The sequence below is a fragment of the Mus caroli genome, unplaced genomic scaffold (genome assembly GCF_978045245.1).
Source record: "Mus caroli unplaced genomic scaffold, Mus_caroli_1 scaffold_12, whole genome shotgun sequence".
Lineage (NCBI taxonomy): Eukaryota > Metazoa > Chordata > Mammalia > Rodentia > Muridae > Mus > Mus caroli.
Genome location: NW_028227267.1, coordinates 101,830,338 through 101,850,333, shown reverse-complemented (window position 1 = coordinate 101,850,333; position 19,996 = coordinate 101,830,338). Strand labels below are relative to the sequence as shown.

The window sequence follows — 19,996 nt, the reverse complement described above, 5'->3', positions numbered from 1 at the left end:
AATTTAAAATGTAACAAAACTCTTCTTCTTTTTTTTTCTTGTAGGTTGTTAATCAATAAGGTTACTTTGGTTTGGGGTCGCCCATAGGTCATTAGACCTTGCCCAAAAAGTCATGTACTTTGGGATAAGAACACTAATCCTCTGGAGGTCTCAGTGGGTTAGATTAGACCAGTGTGTGTTTATCCATCGTGTGCACGGGGTATCACACACAGAACATGGTACTGGAGGATGCTGTGACACCGAGGGCAGGTCACACAGTGCAGGGCCCCTGCAAACACTGCTGGCCGTCTTCTCATGGAGAGCTCCCATCTTCTAGGTTCATTCGTGCTGGCAAGCACAACCCTCTCAGAGGACAAGGCCTGGAAGCCCACGGCCACTCCATCCTGGTGAAATAAGACGGCGCTTGTGCTTATTCACCACGAAGGCCGAAGGATAAAAAAGGGACCGAGGCCTCAACCCTTGCGATTGGTCAATCCTCGACCCACTACCGGATTTGCCTAGCTCTCACCCGGCCGAACTTGCGTCTCTTCCCAGCATGCTCCGGGCCGCACCGCGAGACTCGCACTCATTCTCGCGAGATTTACCGGCAGCCATCTTCTTGGGGGTGCTGGAAGCCGGGAAGACCCCCGAACCGTTCCCATTGAGCCGCCCTTCGTTGTCCCTTTTCTTCACGTCTGCTCTGCCGCGTGGCCACCAACCAAGCACCTAATTCCAAAGCTGAGAGGAGATCCCGGGTCGGAGCGCGTTCGGCTCCCCTTCGGGAAGATTCACTGGGGGAGCGGGGCAGGGGGGAGGGCCCGGCCGGCAAACGGTTGCTGCCTCAGCCCGGGCCGGGGTCCGCCGAGGGGAGAAGCTCCGGGGACCCGGTGGGCGCGTGGCCTGCGGCGGCCCCCGCCGAGGTGCTCGCCGACCCGCGGCTCGCGGGGACCTGCCACCGGCACCTCCCACCGCTGCCCACGCGGACGGCGCGCGGAGGAGGGGGCGGCGGCGGCGGCGACCTGGGCGAGCGCAGGAGCGAGGCCGGCCTCGGGGCCGCGGTGGATGGTTTCTAAGATGATCATCGAAAACTTCGAGGCGCTCAAGTCCTGGCTCAGCAAGACCCTCGAGCCCATGTGAGTAACCCCCGGGGGAGCAGTGCTCGCTCGCAGGGATGGCGGTGGTGGACAGGCGGGCGCCCCGATCGGGGCAGTTTACTCAATGGTGGAGGCCGAAGCGAAGAACCGGGCTGGCGGGGGGGGGGTCCCCCCAAGGCTCTGCTTTCTCTGTTCGCCCACTTTCCCGTCCAGGCTCAACATAGCCAAAGCTGGAGGTGGGCTTGATTGTAATGGTCGAGCTGATCTTTGAACCGGTGTGCCCTGCTTTGCTTTCTCCTTTCCCGTTACAGGCAGACCGATGGCAAACTTCCCCGTACACCTGTGTGTGTCTTCCGAGGCCCTCCACATCGGCTTCTCGGCTCCTCCCGAGTGCTAGCTTATCCTCCCGGCGGTAGATTAGTCCCACAGTGCTTCTTTAGACGAAGTGCATGGCTTTTTCTTAGGGATCAGGGAAGTTCGAGTTTAAAAACCTAAGGTTTCGCTTACAGTCCCTTAAAGAAAGGCCACGTCTTCCATGTGGTGTGTGGCTCATACGCACCTCTCTTAACTGATTGAAGATGTAACAGGTGCTAAGCCCAGTAAGCCCCAGACCCCTTTCCACCTACACCCTACTACTTTGAAGAAGGGGGGAAAAACCAACCAACAAACCCAAATCTCTATCCGTATGGAATATTTAGCATTTAAGGAGAAATTGAGTAGTTTCTGCGACTGTTGAAATATTGAAAAATTTTAGGAATATTTTGTGTATTTATTTAATGCAAAATACATCATAGGTTGTTTTCTGCATCGTTGATTTACAATAGCAACTTGAAATGCAGTGGCAGGTAATTCACTTATTTAATGCATGCGTTAAGCTTTTACCATATACTGTGGGGAGCTTTGGGACAGGACTTTAAAATTCTCCTGGGTTGATAAGCTGCAGTAAGATACACTTCAGCTATGCCCAGTTATGGCCATTATGATAGTAGAGGACCATGTAAACGTGGTTTGAATGGGGTCTGCTGCTTCAGGGTTGTTGGTCAGTGAACTATCTGAGCAAGTAATAGTTAATAAAACTTAAAAGAGGAGAAAAGGCCCCACTATGTCCGAGGAATGATGCGTTTTCAGAATGAAGAGTAGCTGAAAGGCCTAGTAGAGGACGTGATCAATGTGGTTTGTTCAAAAAAGAGAAAGAATAGGGAAGAGAGAGGAAAGACATGGAATCAGTAGACAGGGGCCAGAGGGGAGCTTTTAGGTCCAGGCTAGGAATTAAGATCTTATTTAACACACACTAGGAACAGAGGTTATTTGAAGCAGTCCAGGACTGATTTGACTTCAAATAAGGGTGTTTTGTGGAGACTTAAGGTGGTAAGATTTAAATGAAGGGACACTCCATTGAACGTATTGTAGGCTGAGACTGTGATTGGATGATGGTGGAGATGGAACCACATATACTTCACAAGTAGGTCTGCTAGAACTTCCTGATACAGTGATATGGAAGAAAGGAAAGGAAAGGAAAAATCAAGTGTGAAGCCTCAAAGTTAGTTTTAACAGCTGGATGGATGATGTAGAAGGCGGAGGGTAATCCAGGAGGGGAAGGGAATGGCTGTTGACATGCTGTGATGATGTGTGAGGTACTAGTTATTCATCTTAAGGAAAGTTGGATGCTGGAGTCTAGAAAGTGGGCCAGGACTAGAGAGATATAATGTCATGCTACTAGGACTTGAAGCCAGAAAATTATGGGAGGGTTCTTGGGAACAATGTGTAGATAAGGGATAGACAGGATTGAGGTGGGGGTATGGCAAAAGGAGGGGCTGTTAAACTGGTGGGATTCTACTGACTGATGCACGCAGTAAGTTTAAAGCTCTTAGATTTGGCAAAGTGGCCAGCCATTGGTGGTCTTAGCAAAGTAGTTGACTAGAGTGGAGTAGAGAATTCTCTTTCAGAGATCTGGAGGGTATAGCCTAGTGTTGGTGACATATGAGGCATGCAAGGCCCAGATGAAATCTTCAGTACCTTCCACTTCTAAGTAAACAACAACAACAAAAACCCCCATTTTCTTTCTTTGGATTGGAAAATCAGTGGTAACATATGTAACAGGTGAGGCAGAGAACCCCAGGGCCTAATGACTAGTTCTGACTAGTCATGACTAGTACTAGTGCTACAGTAACTCATCTACAAGTTATATAATATTGGAAAAGTCACTTAACTCAATGCCTGGGTTTCCATCTGTAAAGTGGGGAAAATAATGAAAAACAAAATTCCTAGAATACTACCCAGTGTAATTAGCACCTTTCAAATCAACTGTACTACCATTTCTTGTTCTTTTCAATAACTTAAAACATATATACTTAGTGTATATGCTTTTAGTTTTTCTTTAATTCAAACAAAGCACATTATTGTAGCAACTATTCAAATGTCTGTTACTTTCCATGATTACAATAAACAGTTACTGCTATTAGTGTCTATACTGTAGCCCTTTCTAATATACATGGTTGTTAAATTTAGCTCCTATTCTTGTTTCTTTTTTTTCTTCTTTCTTTTTTTTCTTTTGGAGACAGTTTCCTCTGTGTAGCCCTGGCTGTTCTGGAACTCACTCTGTAGACCAGGCTGGCCTGGAACTCAGAAATCTGCCTGCCTCTGCCTCCCAAGTGCTGGGATTAAAGGAGTGCTCCACCACTGCCCAGTCTCTTGCTTTTTAAATTTGCATGTGTTCTTTATTATTCTTCTAGGTGATGACTTACAAAAGCTTAATTATTTACCATCTTTGGTTTCTAATGTTGGTTTTTATGTAAAGTTGTTTTTGCATAGTTTTGACATGTAATTAAAAAGTACATACTGTTTGAGGAAGGACTGTAAGAAGGAACTCTATAGCTTCATGATAGTGAAGTAGCACATGATTTTATTTTTATTTTTTTTTGACTAATCTGGACTTTGTATTAGCAAACTTTTGAGTACTTCAATTATGCTGTGCTAATCAGTGTGGGAAATAGTATTTGGCAAGGGATGAAATAACTTTCCATTTGTTCAGAAAGACAGATCCTGAACAAGTAATTGTAATACCGTGTGTGCTAGAGAATTCTAGTATGCTTTGGAAGTACATTATGTGGAGTTAAGAAAGGCTGCCTTGAAATGGCAACAGTAGATCTCAGCTTGGAAGGGTGAAGAGGAGCTTCCTAGGCTTTGGAGAGCATATTTTTATGAGTGTCTTAAAAATGAGATAGGGAACATTGGCGAAACTAAAAGAAAGAGCAGAGGAAGAGAAGACTAGCAATGGTCAGTGATTCCAGAGGCGCTGGAGATCGCACAGGACTTTGCTGAGTGAAGTTAATCAATGTTGTGTGGTGTTGAAGCTTTTTGTAGAAGCTAGGGTAGCTGAGGTTTGAGAGTGATGGAGAGTGAGGTAGGGTAGGAAAGACGTTGCATTTTTAGCCCTAAGGACAAATATGTGCGTCTGTTTATTCAGTTATAAGTTCTGTAGTTGTAGCAGAATTCTGTTCTTTTTTTTTTTCTTTCATAAATCATTAAACATTTAGGTATTGAAATTTTCTCTCAATACTTAGAATTAATGTCTTTTGATTTTACCCGTTTGCTTAGTCAGTCTTTTACTGTTCATGCATTTTTGGTAATGTGAAATCCTAATCAGAAAACCAGTATTTTTGTCATGGTGTTTCAACCTTAAGCTTTGTTTGTTAGCATGTAAAGTCAATGGGTTTTATTATGGCCTTTACATATATTTATGTCATTATACTTTGTTTTTATTTACCCTTCTCACTGATGGTGGCCTTGACCTCACTCTTCCCATATTGCTTTCTCATTTTCTCCTCTCAATAGTCTTCGCTTCTGTGTTCATGTCATGTGTTTCATTACTCTTTGCTTTCATCATTTCTCCTCCATAAGATCTCTCTCACACGGTCAGTTGGTCCCTGTCTCTCATACGCACAGAACACATTTCCACTTAGGATCTACCAGTGAGAGAAAACAAACACTTTCTTATTCCGAGTCTGGCTTAGTTCACTAAATACAGTAATCTCTAGTTCCATCTATTTTTGTGTCCATGTCATGATTTTATACTTTATAACTGAAAAGATTCCTCTGTGTAAATGCACCACATTTTCTTTATTCATCCGTCTGTTGGATATCTAGCTGGTTCTCTTTCTTAACTGTTTTGACAGTAAAGCAATAACCGTACATGTACAAATGTCTCTGTCTTATGTTGAGTTAAAGTCCTTTTTCGTGTGTATACGCATGGTACCATTAGGCTTTCGAGGAACTTGACACTGACTTTCATAGGGGCTGCACCAATTTATATTTGTACCACCACTGAATAAGACTTAGCACCTTACGTCCTCAGCAGCTTCTGTTTCATTTGTTTTCTTGATCCTGACCATTCTGCTTGGGGTGAGCCAGAACCTGGAAGCCAACCGTTCATATAAACACTTTCCTTATCTGCTGTACACGTTCTGTTTTGAGAGGAAGTCTCTCACTGGACCTGGAGTTCCTTGATTTGGCTAGGCTAGCAGGCCAGTGAGCTCTAGGATCTACCTGTCCAGTCTCATTTCCCAGGCTCCAGCTTACATCTGCAGACTTGAGGCAGGCATTTTACTCATCTGTCCCGCCTCCTGAAAGAATTTAACTTGCCTTTCTCTGATGGCTAAGGTTATTTATTGGCCATCTGTATTTCTTTTCTTCCTCCTCTTCCTCCTCCTCCTCCTTTTCTTTTTTTTGAGAACCATCTTAAAGTGTTTGACCTGCTATCCAAGGTTTCTTTTTTTTTTTTTGGTTTTTTCGAGACAGGGTTTCTCTGTATAGCTCTGGCTGTCCTGGAACTCACTTTGTAGACCAGGCTGGCCTCGAACTCAGAAATCCACCTGCCTCTGCCTCCCAAGTGCTGGGATTAAAGGCGTGCGCCACCACCGCCCGGCTCATTTTTTTTTTTAAATAGAAGTTTTCTTTACTATTTATTTATTTTTTTGGGGGGTGGGGTGGGCTTATTACCACATGTGGTAATTTAATAAAATCGGGTTTTTTTTTTTAATATGAAGGAATTCCTCAAGATATCCTTTAATTTTTCAGGAATTAAGATTGACAGTCTCAGACTTTGGAGTTTAATTGTAAAGATGAGAATGTTTTAGTTTTTGCTTCTGCAGCTATGCATTGCTGTGAAGGTAGGTTACATAGAGGAATGAAAGCAAACTTCTTTTTTTTTCCATAGGTCAGTATTCAAATTTCAGTTCTGCCGTTCAGTTAGCTTAGTGATCTATGCAAGCGAAGCTTTCTTTCTTTAGTAGTCTAATTAGGGAGAATTATTTGTTTCCTTGTATAGTTAGAAGAGAATGAGACATTCAGTAGTCTGCAGTTGTCCCTCCTTCCTACTGCTTGATGAATAGCTTACTTGGCTACTACTGCTACGGCTAACATTAGCATGGATTGCTCGTGTTTTCTATCCCCCTGTACTTAATGAGTGTTATCTCTGTGAAGTGTGAGGTTAAGATACTACCTCACAGTTATTTAAATTCAAGCCTTATTTATTATACACTAGAGCAGTAGTACTCACCTTTCACAGGGGTTGCTTAGGACCATTGGAAAGCACACATACTTACAATTCATAATAGTAGAAAAATTAGATAAGAAGTACCAATGAGCTGGGCAGTGATGGTGCACATCTTTAATCCCAACATCTGGGAGGCAGAGGCAGGCGGATTTCTGAGTTTGAGGCCAGCCTGGTCTACAAAGTGAGTTCCAGGACAGCCAGGGCTACACAGAGAAACCCTGTCTCGGGAAAAAAAAAAAAAAAAAGAAGTACCAATGAAAATGATTTTATGGTTGGGGGTCACCACAATATGAATAATAAAGGATTGTACCATTAGGAAGGTTGAGACCCACTGCTCCAGAGTCAATACATGTTTTTAATATGTTATTGCATTGTAGTGTGGATAGTATATTGTTTTCATTACTGGTATACATTTCTTATTAAACTATTAGCCTTTCATTTGCAGTAACCCTTTTGAAAAGGAACAAGGTTCTAAAAGCATTATACTCAGTTTGAAGGATACTCTCTTTTTCTTTGCTTATATTTGCTACTAACAAGTATTTTTTAAAAATTCCATTAAAATTTATTTTTTATTGTGAATTATGAAAAAATTTCTGTGTTGTGTGTGTGCGCGCGAGTGCATGTGTGCTTGCACAGTGATCTTTTTTACCCCTGAACCTTGATTTGAATTCTCTCTTGCTGCTGAGTAGCTGCTTTGGCATAAGTCAGTTTGCAACCCTGAATAGAGACTAAACAGAAATAGTAAAAAGCAAAAACTGTACCCATGCTTTTCTTACATGTGCATTCTTGCTAGTTTCCACTTATAGCCTATTGATTTTTATGTGCATTTTAATTTATGTGAAGTTAAACTTCCTTTGTAATTCTCTACCATACTGTTTATATTGGCCCTCCTCTCTTCAATTTTAAGAAGTGAAAATTAATTGACAGCTTATTCTGTTTTGATCATTGAGGCTTTATTGAATGTGAACTAAGTTTTGTTAAAGACAAAATAGACTCTTAGGGCCATTTAGTAGCACTCCTTCCTGGCTATGAATGTACTTCCATTATTTTATAACTTTTGATAAATGTCTCTCAAGACCATATTCTGTGGCTGCAATCTTATATGCACATAGCCAGTAAATGATGGTGACAGACTCCAAAGACGTTGACTTCCAGAGCCTTCTGTATGGTGGTGCTTCCTGACTTTTGTATGCATATCTTTTATATGTTTAAGTGTTAATGTCAGTACTAAAATATAGACCTGGCATGGTCCATTTCTCCCAGGAACTTACCCGTAATCTATCTAGTTTGAGTAGTAGTGACTCTTTAACATACCTTAATGACACACATCACAGGCAGAATACATGTGTTAGCTGATACTTGTTTTAGCATCATTGTTGGAGTCTCTGGCAGTTGAAAGCAGGCAGTTTAACTGTGTTCCTGTTCTATGTAGCACCTAGTACAATGTGTGTGACACAGACTTCATTCAGTATGAAATATATTAGTTGAAATTTCTACTTTGTTGACTGAAAAATCTGAGTGGGAAGCTCATTTGGATAAAACTAAACTTACCACACTATGCTACCTTAATCTTCAGAGTAGCTCAATTGGACAACACTAAAAAGAGATTCTTTGGGTTTGTTTCTCTTATTATTTCAATACTTACTGTTTATTTTGTTTTGTTTTTGTTTGTTTGTTTGTTTTTGAGTTTTTCTGTGTAGCCTTGGAACTCACTCTGTAGACAAAGCTGGCCTTGAGCTCAGATCTGTCTCTGTCATCCTAGTGCTGCCGTTAAAGGCATATGCTAACACAGTTGAGCTTATTTCAATTTTTTAAAAACATCTGTTTATGCGTGTGCTCAGTCACTGGCACCTGGTGGTTAGAGGACAGCTTGTAGGCGAAAATTCTTTACCTCCGTGTGGATTCTGGGTATTGAACTCAGGTGGCAAGCGCTCTGAGCTGCCTAGCCATCACACTAGTACTCTATTTCATAATGAGCACTTTCAGGAGTAGAACTTTTTTCTTTTTATTCTGAGACAAAGTTTCGCTTTGTATCCTACCAGGGTGGTAGATTTTTGTTGGTTTGTTTGTTTTGAAACAAAGTTTCACTTTGTAGCCTTGCCGCTGGCCTCATTCTTTCAATGTGCTGGGATTTACTCGGATTTGCTTCTGTGCCAGACTAAGATTAGATAGAGTTTAAATTTAGTTAAAAGTTTAGTAATTTTTTTGAGGGTGAGCACTGAAAAGTTCATGTTTATTTAAGAAAATGTTGTTACACATTTCTGTGTGCAAGTCAGCTCTATTCATGGAGCCGGACAAAAAATGATTCTGATTTGATTAATTTTAGTTGGTGAAGGAATTAATATTGTGTAATTAATTATTGGCTCAATCTGTATGCTAAATACTTTCTTTCTGTTCTTTACTTGCTAAATGCTTCTCATCACCATATGTTATCGTTGCAATCCTACTTGAAGTTTCCATTTGAATTCTGAGTAACTAAATTTAGCAGGGTTTTTGTTGTTGTTGTTATTTTTAAAATTTGTTTTAGCATTTTGTCTGGATTATGGTGCTTCTCAAATAAAATTATTTCACCCATAAACTATAAAATAGGAATAGATTGGGAGCAAAATAGATATATTATTACCTTGTCTGGTGTATGCATGTTGAAAATGGCTAAGTCAAGCTTGAACAAATTTCCCAAGTTTTTTTCTTCCTCCTTTTGTTCCAGAGAGAATAAATGGATGACATGGGTAATGATAAGCCTTCCTTATCAAATTTATTATCTGTTCACTACCTTCTTTCTGTGAGGAAAAAAATTGTTTTTAGTATATACTTTAGTTAGGGTTACTGTTGCTGTGATGAAACACTATGACCAAAACCAAGTCAGGGAGGGAAGGGTTTATTTTACTTCAGTGTCCTGCATCCATTGAGGGAAGCCAAGGCAGGAACTCAAGTTGGCTGAGAACCTGGAGCCAGGAGCTGATTGATGCCCAGGCCTGGAGGAGTGCTTCCTGGCTTGATCTTCTTACTTGCTGGTAGAATCCAGTTCAAGTGGGTGGGGGAGTCCCAGCTAACAACGGCTTGGGTCCCTCTCATTAATCACTAATTAAGAAAATGCCGTACAGGCTTGCTTGCTTTCACCCAGGTCTACTTCCGTCCCGTTTACATTAAACAGGACAGTGTACAAGTAAGTGATCATTTCTGGATCAAGGAAAAGCTTATTTAAAATTTGATTTCTGTTTGTAAGCAGTGGAATCAGTTTGAGATTTCTTATTGCACTTTTCTGAGATATTTTACTTACATACAAGCAATGTTTTATAGTTTTCTCTGGTGAGGTTTTTTTCCCCCATGTCTTATAACTAGCATCTAAAAATTTTAGCTTATAACTGTTATTAGTATTTAGAAATATAATTGATATTTATATATTGATTTGTTTTCTGAAACATTTGGCTTGGTTCAGCTTGGTGAAAACTGCAGCTTAGTAGGAGATCTTTTGGTCACTATGGGTGTGAACTCAAAGGAGAGGGGGGAGGGAACTCAGGTCCATTTCATCTTTCTCGTTCACTTCTCAGCTGTATGCTGCCAAAGTGGGCAGCATTTCTGTTTCACCATGTGGCCTTCACTTGATGTTCTACACTGCAATAGTACAAAGAGCCTGTGGGCCCCACCCTAATGTGCTCACCTAATCCTGATCCCTTCTCAAAGGCCTACCTGGTTGTACTTCCTAATACCTCACAGCGAGGATTACATTTCCACTTTCAGTAGAGATGCCTAAGTCATAGGTCAGGAATAACTAAGAAAAATTAGATTCTTTTCTTCAATTTATTAAGTTAGTCACTGTGTAGTAAGAATTGGAACGTCCTTGTTGAATGCTTTAGAATGAAAAGCCAAGTGCTTTTCACACTTTGCAAAGTGCTTTGCACTGTAAGGATGGACAGAATTTTTCTACCTTTTAAAATGACCAAAATTCAGTTGCTGTGTGGGCCATCCCATGCTTATATCACCATTTTGCTTTTACCACTGGGTTGTTTTTATATATTGATTATATAAATAATTCTGCAATGAACATTTTCTCCAATGTAGTTTCCATGTGGATACAAACTTTATTTTTATTAGGAATTGATTGAGTAATGTTGGTGTTGAAACTTTATTAAGACATAGATGCTTGACAGCTGGGCCATGCCAATTCTTGGTTCTTTAAGTGCAGCAGTTCAGGTAAAGTTGTTTTATGATGTTACTCTATCATGGCCAGTAAGTTCTTTTATTTTTTTCATATTTTTATAAGAAGTGACAGGTGCTATTGTATCAGTTTAAATTATAACCTGTGCTTAAGTTTTCAAAAATTTCTGAATCCTCCTATTCCTGTATCCGCTGCTGTTTTCCACTTATTTTCTTCAACAAATTGATATGATAATTCCTAAATTTTAAGTGTAGTCACTCATTGCAAATGGAAAAATGGGTGATTAAAAATCTAACAAGTGTAAAAATGCAGCTTAGCAGATAATTTATTTATTTAATTTTCTTTTAAATGTAGTAACATATACTCTGAGGCCTGCCATCTTGATTTTTAAAGGTTGTGAGTGTGCTGCCCTTGGTGGCTCACATCTTTAACCTCAGCAGTCTGGGTCAGGGAGAAGGGCGTGACTGTACTGGTGCAGACTGATTAGCATAGTGAATTCCAAAGTTTGGGGTTCTGATGAGTAAGGAGAGAGAGAGGTGAAGGGAGAGGGACAGGTGCAGACAGACACTGGCCGGCTCTGCTAGAGTTTGGATCTAAGGCTCATGTGAAGACTTGGTTCCTAGAGAAGTAAGATGCCAGCCCAGGAGTAGTACATTACTTGTGAATAAAGTAGAAATAACCTCAGAGAGGGAGCCTTAAAATCCCAGTTGTTTTGGAGATTATGCTGCTGATGCTGCTGGTGTTTCTCTTCCTCTTCCTCCTTCTCCTCCTCCTTCCCCCACCTCCCCGCAACTAGACTATTTCAAGGAAACGTTTAGTTTAGTACTAAATGGACCTGAAATAGGATATAGTATTTAAAAGACAGCAAACAGATTTTTCAAAGCATTGTCTTAGGGGTGAATATATTTTTACCATAGCTCTTTCATTCTTTAGTAATTCCTAAATATTTTTTTTTACTGTTCTCGAGAAGTTTATCAAATGTCTTCTTACTTGTAATTTGGATTGTAATTCAATTTGTTTCCTTAGAAGAAATTAAAGATTAATATCCTTAGTCTTTTTTTTTTTGAGCTGAAAAATACCTATGGTTTTTAAATTAAATTCAAACATTATTACTTTATGCATACAGCTGTTTATCTGCATGTATGTTTTTGCCACTACCATGTGTGTGTAGGGACATTGGAAGTGAGAAGAGAACTCTAGAGCTATCGATGGCTGTGACTGGTGATGTGGGTACTGTCAATTGAACCCTAGTCTTCTGGGAGAAGAACAAGTGCTTTTAACTGTTGAGTCATTTTTCTAGCCCTAAAAAACAAAACAAACCCTTTTTTTGTTTTTTAAATTACACTTTGTGTGTGTGTGTGTTTACATGTGTGTGTTTGAGTTAGAGGACATCATGTGGGAGTAAGTTATTTCCATGTGTTTTTCAGGAATTTAATCCATAAGTGGGCTTCAATGAAAGTGTCCTTACCTGGTATACATTTGGCTGGTACCAATTGAAGTGAAAATATTTTCAGAATGATTTTGGAAGCAGTATTAGAAAACTTGGGTGTCAGTGTTTTGGACAGGATCTTGTCATTGCTCAGGCTGGTTAGGAGGAAGATGACTTTGAATTTGTCTTCTTTCTCCCCCCACCCCCCCTCGCTCCCTCCCCGCAGTTCTGTGACATAGGCGTCTTACATGCTGGGCAAGCAGGCTACAAACTGAGCTTTTATATCTAGTACTTGTCTTTTTCTGTTTTAGTCTACAGAGCTGTTCCCCTTGGATGATTGGGCCTTTTCTTCTTGACTTGACAAAATGCTTCCTAGCTCTTTCCCTTCACTCCTTTTAGTTCTTGAAAAGACTGGATTGATTACCTCTTACTTTTTTTGTAGTTAAGTAGGAGGTAAGTGAACTGGTGGCCTAAGGGAAACACTCTTCTTTGTGTGTGAATTGGGATAAAAGCTAATATATACCTAGAAATGGAGCTTTGCTTTTGGCTTGCTGTGGTTTCAAGGATTCGGAGTTGTGGCCTTGTTGGAGAGAAGTGTCACTGTAAGTGGGTTTTGATTTTTCAAAAGATTTGCACCATTGTTATTGCTTTAAGTTTTACGATGAGCTTCAGCAATGAGTAGATTCAGTGAAAGCTGTAAAACATTGAATAAGTTAAAAGACAATAGAAGATAAAACGTCCTTGAGTTATAGATGGGGCAATGTTATTGTAAAAATAGACAAAAAGTAAAGTTCCCATTTAATATAATAGCCATCAAAATTCCATTGATATTTCTTGTAGAAGTAGAAGAAAAAACCCACAGTTCACATGGAAGCAAAAAAGATACTGACATGTCTGAGCAACTTGAGATAAAAGGAAAAATGGAGATATAATAATACCTCATCTAAAATTATACCCAGAGCCACAGTCAACAACAAAAACCAGTATGGTATATACAAAGGTCAATCTAGACAGCTGGGGCCATCTTATTTCTAACAAAGGTGTTAAAAGTTTGGCTTAAAAAAAAAAAAAAAGGACAGCCTTTTCAATATAGGGAAAGCTGATTATCCATGTGAATAAAACAAAGAGGCAAAACTTAGAAATACTAGAGAAAAACACAGGGAAATTATTTCAAGATCTAGGCATAGGCAACAATTTTCTGAGAAGGATAAGCTCAGGAAAAATTGCCACTTGTATCTGTGGGATTAATATACTGAGTATATAAAGAACTCAGACCACCAAACAACAGAAGAAGAAATAATCCAGTCAGTAATTGGACAAGTGAATTGAACAGTTCATAAAAGAAGTGCAGACTTCTTGGTTCACTGAGATGTTAACAAGCAGCTGCTTGCTGCTTCCTGCTTCTGACAACTGTCTACCACTATACCCTCCCCACCATAGTACACTGTGTCCTTTAATCCAGGAGGCAGATTTAAATCTGCTTTAAATTTCTTCTTTTTGGATATTTAGTCCCAGGAACAAGAAAGTAACTAATGTAGAAAACGAGTATTGAGAAGTGGGGTTGTTGCTATAAGAAATCTTATCATGAGATTCATAAATCTTGTGTGCAAATGCTAAGTTATTTAGCAATAAGATGAACAAATTTAAATCATTTGCTGGAACATGGGTGGGACTGAAGAACATGTATTAAGTGAAGTAAGCTAAACCCTGGAAGAAATTACCTTTCCATATGATTCAGAATCTACATTTAAAAACCAAGCATGAAAGTAAGAAGGCAATATCTGGGAAAAGGGAGGAGACTAGAAAGTGTGTGAGGGAGGGAAGTGGAGTAAATATACTCAAATTACACAGTAGGCAAATTTGAAAGCATTGTAGTGAAATCTACAATTAATATATCTAAAAAGTAGATTTTGATGGTTATCTAAACTATGTTTTATAATCTTATTTTGTAATGCAGGTGCTTCATAATTCTTAATGAATAGCCTTTTGCTTTTAAAATTGAATAATAGGTATAATAAGCTATAGTAATTAAATTTCATACTCAATGTGTTATGTCTTTTGCAATGAAATTTGTGTTTTGAAAGATTCTAAGAATAGAATATAGAATTATGACTTGCTGCAAATTAGATATTTTTCATGAATATAAAATAAAAAATTGGTCAGAATAGATGTGGTTTTATATCTATGCTCTAAGCTATTGAGTTACTATATTTAAGTTTTAATCTCTAGTTCAGATAACCTCCAGCTTCTCTTTGAAGATTATTGAAAATGGAAGCTTGGGTTAAATTCCTCCATTAGCAGTCTTCCACTAAATTCTAAAAGGGCCAGGATAGTTGAACAGACAAGTATCTTTAAAAAATATTGTAGTGGAACACAGTTTTCTGTACTGTCATGCCATTTTGAAAATCCTACATCATAAGTTAAAATACAAATATAAGCATTTTAGAGGATTGCTTGCAGCTTTTATTTTAGGCTCAGTCTGATTCAAGTTTAAATTATTAAGACATTAAAGAATTGTATGAAATTTCTCTGTTTCTTTTAATCTCTCACTTGATGTATACAGCTTTCTCTTTTCCTATCTAGAAGAGATTACTGCTCTTAATAGCTACCCCTATGCTTTCCTTTTACATTTTTCAAAATGCTTATTATTTTGTGTATATGTGTATGCATAACATTTGCTATTGTGTACATGTGGCAGTCAGAGAACCACTTGAGTTATCTTTACACACAGCACCCATGGGCCTTTCTAACTCCACTATTAGTAAAAATAAAAACATTGTCTATTGTATTAAGGCATATTCAGATATTGATGTAGTTTTATTTTTAGGCTGTTAAGTAATTTTGTAAATGACTATATTAATCTAGATAATTTGTCAAAGTCACTGAAGCTATTACTCGCATGGGAAATTCAGATTTTCTTTTTTTTAACCTGTGGTTTTCTTTTTTAAAAAAATTTATTTTATTTACACACACACACACACACACACACACACACACGCACGCACAAACACACACTCTGTAGCTGTGTTCAGACACCAGAAGAGGACATCAGGATCCTATTACAGATGGTTGTGAGCTACCATGTGGTTGCTGGGAATTGAACTCAGGACCTCTGGAAGAGCAGTCAGTGCTCTTAACCACTGAGCCATCTCTCCAGCTCCAAAAATCAGATGTTTTATGCTCATTTGCTCCATTTCACTGGAATCTTTCTTTGGTATCAGCTATTTTCCCACCTTGGCTTGGGCTATCTTTTCTCCATATAGTCATGAACTATGCTTGCTCACAGTTCTGAGCCTTGCAAGAGGTCAGCCACCATGTGGGTAATAGGAATCAGTCTGTGACCCTCTGGAAACCACAGACCTATTTCTCTAACCTAAACTAAGTTTTGAAAGGAAGTTTTCATACAGTTTCTCATGTACTATTAAAATGCCCCCGCATTCAGATTACAACTAACTTAGTCTTTGTTAGAAATGGAAGTAGTTTTATGAGAAATATTGATTTATTGTAATTGAGTACTAAGTTATTCAGGAACTTAGAAACAAAGCAGGCATTTATAATCTCAGTTTTATAGGTCAGGTATTTAGGATTAGGTTAGTTGGATATTTCTGTCTTCTCGTTGAATTGTGATCAGGACCTTTGTTGAAGATAAAATGTAGGTTCTCTTGGAACTTCAGGATTTGCTTGGAGGCTTATTACATGTACTGTTAGCAAGTTTGCAAGAACCAGTAGTTCCCTGCTTGCCACTTCCTTGCATTCTCATTTACTTGTCCCAGGATATTCTTCATGATATCCACTGCTTGAGTGCCCCTTGGCATTGCATAGGATTTCTCTGAAAAGGTGAGTGTGAAAAGCAAGGGATGCCACAGTGCCTGTTTCACCCCAGTGTTTTGTTTTGCTTTAGCTTTTACTGTCTCTGTTTATTGTGTGGGTACTGGATATCTGCAATTAGTTCTTCACGCTTGCGCAACAGGCACTTTATAATTTTGGTTTGTTTGGAGACAGAGTTCTCTCTAGGTAGTGTTTTCTGTCTTGGAAATGTAAATTATATGTGTGTGTGTGTGTGTGTGTGTGTATGTGTGTATGTATAGCTAGCCTAGGCTGACTTTGAATTCAGAGATCCACCTGCCTTTGCCTCTGGGTGCTGGCATTAAAGGGTTGCACCACCATGTCTAGCTCATCTCCTTGTTACTTTGATCCCTTAATATTATATGTATTTAAAAGTTATTTAAAATTTTTGTATTGTCAGGATCTTTAAAGATGGTCTTTCTATGAATTAAGTAGTTGTTTTTGTACCAAGCCTTCACATTAAATTTAAGCTAGGTGTCTGTCAGTTTCTCGGTATTTCGTTGAGTGGATGTTAAAAGGGTTCTGGAAGCAAAGGCATGGGTGTGGGATTCTGAGGAATTTAGGGGCTTTGTGAAATAGTGGTGAGGGTAGAGTGCAGGACGAGAGCTAAGGGATCTGCCTTGGGTTGCAGCTGAGGCCATCCAGAGGTAAAGCCACAGAGGGCTTCTACAGGAATCAGGCTGGGAGATGACATTTGTGGTTGTAACACAAGGCATTTAAGGAAACGAATGGATTCTCTGGTTTCTGGGCATTTCATTGCAAAGGGGTATCCTTCTGAGTTTCTGCCTCACCACTGGGGTGTCTGAAAGCCACTGATGTGCCACTTGGGAGGCAAAACACAGTCTAGGATGGGGATCCCAGCCCATGTTTCTCTGGTGACAAACAGCAGGGTGGGGGTTGGGAGGGAGATGGGGTTGTGAGGGAGGCTGTGTAGTTCTCAAACTTCTGTGTACCCAGGGAACCATGAGAAGTTGGGAAGGGAGTTTGGGGCTGGGGTCCAGCTTAGCTCTGAGTGAGTGTTAGGAGTACAGAGGGGCCTTTCTAACCTGGTCTCTCCTTTACTTGGGTCCTGCTATCATTTCCTCATCCAAGATACCATAATTATTAGGTTATACCTATGTATATATATGGTTTATTTGTAACTGTCCATGTATATAATCTCTTCCTTACTATACCTTGCTCTTTAAATGTAAAAAGTTGCTTTTTTAAAGTACTTTATATTCTTTTTTGAGTACCTTGTTTTCTGTCATTCCCATATGTGCAGTTAATAGAATTATTTTTTCAGTTCTTTTTAAATGGACATTCCTCCCTAACCCCCTGCCTCGGTTACAGAGTTGGTCTTAGTTATAGAAACTTAGTGCCAGGAGTTTTCAACATGTGGGTTGGGACCTCTCTGGGGGTTGAATGACCCTTTCACAGGGGTCACATATCAGATTATTTTGCATATCAGATTTTTACATTAAGATTCAGAACAGTAGCAAAATTACAGTTATGAAATAGTAATGAAATAGTTCTATGATTGGAGGTCACCATAGCATTAGGAACTGTACTAAAGGGGTGCAGCATTCGGAAGGTTGAGGGCCAATGCGGTAGCTAGTGAGCTTTTTGTCCTAGTTGTCTTGATTCTTTTCATTCTGAAGGCTGTGCTTTATACAGTGGTATTACTCTTTCCTGACAAGACTTTTATGTTGTCTTTCATTTTTCTCTAATGCCAGTGATTTTCAGTAGTAGGTTCATGGTTTTAGTTTCATATTTAATGTGATGTTTATGAATCTGAGTGTTCACTCAGCATTATTGTCTTTTTCTTTAGCTGTGATGCCGATCCATCAGCCCTAGCAAAATATGTTTTGGCTCTGGTAAAGAAAGACAAAAGTGAAAAAGAATTAAAGGCGTTATGTATTGATCAGCTCGATGTATTTCTTCAGAAAGGTAATACCTTTGGTTTTAAAATATTATTTGAGTAAATTATGTATAGACTATTAAAAAATTAAGTCTAGTTGTAACAAAGCTTTTAGCTGTAACAAAGTTGAATACACTTATTCCTAATTATATGCTTTCTCAATATGTTTTGTGCTCATTTTATTAACATACTAAGAAAGTGACCAACTAATTAAGACAGTGCTAAGGAAACTTCTTAGAATGTTGTATAGGACATGTTTTCAACTTTGGTGTGTTGTACTTTTTCCCACATGTAGAAATGGCTAGTATTTGTGTCCGTGTAGTGCACGTGTAGAAATGGCTAGTATTTGTGTCCGTGTAGTGCACGTGTAGAAATGGCTAGTATTTGTGTCCGTGTAGTGCACGTGTAGAAATGGCTAGTATTTGTGTCCGTGTAGTGCACGTGTAGAAATGGCTAGTATTTGTGTCCGTGTAGTGCACGTGTAGAAATGGCTATTATTTGTGTCCGTGTTGTGCACGTGTAGAAATGGCTAGTATTTGTGTCCGTGTAGTGCACGTGTAGAAATGGCTAGTATTTGTGTCTGTGTAGAGCACGTGTAGAAATGGCTAGTATTTGTGTCTGTGTAGTGCACGTGCTGTCACTCATTCATCACAGAGTAGTCTCAGATGGAAGCAGCTGGCTGCCAGGCTTTTGCCGTTCTCTTGAAACTGAATGATTATCATGGAGTTTGTATATTATGTGCTGCTTGGCAGGCTCTTGGTCAGGGTAGTAGGAAGCTCGATGGGTAGAACTGGGGAATTAAGATCTTAGTAAATATCTTTTGATCTGTGAATCTTTTGGTTTTATTTTTAGAGACACAAATATTTGTTGAAAAACTTTTTGATGCTGTGAATACAAAGAGTTATCTACCTCCTCCAGAGCAGCCATCGTCAGGAAGCCTGAAGGTAGACTTTCTTCAGCACCAAGAAAAAGATATAAAAAAAGAAGAGGTAAGAATTTGTTGTACTGTGTTGGTTCCTTAATTTCCCAGAAGAAATAATCAGTTGAGTTTTCTTTTCTGAATTTTTCTATTAGGTGTCCTAAATCCCTGTTCCTAAGTTCAGGAACTTTTCTAGGAGTACTTACGGGACTCAGAATTATAATCATGGCTATGATCTACTAATGCAAAAGAATTTAAAGTTTACAAAGAAAAATGGTTTAAGAGAGGAAAACAAGTGCAAATGTCTAGATTCAGTGGGGTCACATGGAATGTGCTTAATTGCCCTAAAATGAGTTGTAGCAGCAGTGTATATTTTAAGGAAGAAGTCAGAGACTTGGTTGCTGGGGTCCATCCCTGGCAGCTCCTTTTTGTTTGGTTCTTCTTGCGGCAGCAGAGGGGGAAGAACATATTTAGGGCTGCTGTATAATAATAAAAAGTTTACCTAGCTAAGTCTTAAGTCACTTTGCTTCAGTTGCTGACCTGTTTCTGAGGCAAGAAACGGTTTAGCATCTCATCATAAAACAGCATGGGATTAAGTAAAGGGGAATCAAGGTCTTTAAGAAAAAAGGGGATCAGGGCTTTCTCTTCTCTTTATCCTCAGCGCTTATACCTCTTTCAGAATACATGATCACAAGGTGAAAAGTTCATACATAATTTCAAACCATAAATGGAGTAAAAAGTTTACAACAGAGAATGTTTACATGCAAATCCATTAGGAGTAATTATCTGGCTAAACATTTATCATCTCACAGGATCATGTAGTCAAAAACCATAACTTTTGTGACTAAGGTCAAGTTTTGCATAGATAAATCCAGTTAATATTTTATCTTCTGTCCTTGTAACTCTAGTAAATCGTTACTCCCCTTTTTATGACCTTTGGTTAATGGTTTTATAACCTCTTGGCATGTGCTCTAAGTTGCAGATGCCTGCTTACTATCCCAGGAGCAATTAACTCCTGACACTTGAAGACTGGCAGAGTTCTCACTGCAGTTTTGATTATCACTGAGAACTTAATAGCAGTCCCACTATAAAAGAGCTTAATAATTGCTAATTTAA

At 39.3% G+C, this 19,996-nt stretch overlaps 1 protein-coding gene across 9 annotated transcripts in view; it reads left to right on the top strand.

Annotated features, from left to right (window-relative positions):
* Positions 1–544: 544 nt before the first annotated feature.
* Rbm26 (RNA binding motif protein 26) overlaps positions 545–19,996 on the top strand; it is a 71,311-nt gene continuing 51,859 nt past the window's right edge. For 5 of the 9 annotated variants that reach the window (XM_021181443.3, XM_085828838.1, XM_021181441.3 and 2 more), the window contains exons 1-3: positions 546–1,112; positions 17,872–17,990; positions 18,814–18,950. In XM_021181443.3, the coding sequence (XP_021037102.1) occupies positions 1,042–1,112; positions 17,872–17,990; positions 18,814–18,950 (327 nt within the window). In that variant the 5' untranslated portion in view covers positions 546–1,041. Of the gene's footprint in view, positions 1,113–17,871; positions 17,991–18,813; positions 18,951–19,996 lie in introns of all 9 variants that reach the window. The other 4 variants (XM_085828837.1, XM_029469339.2, XM_021181442.3 and 1 more) reach the window with 2 other exon arrangements.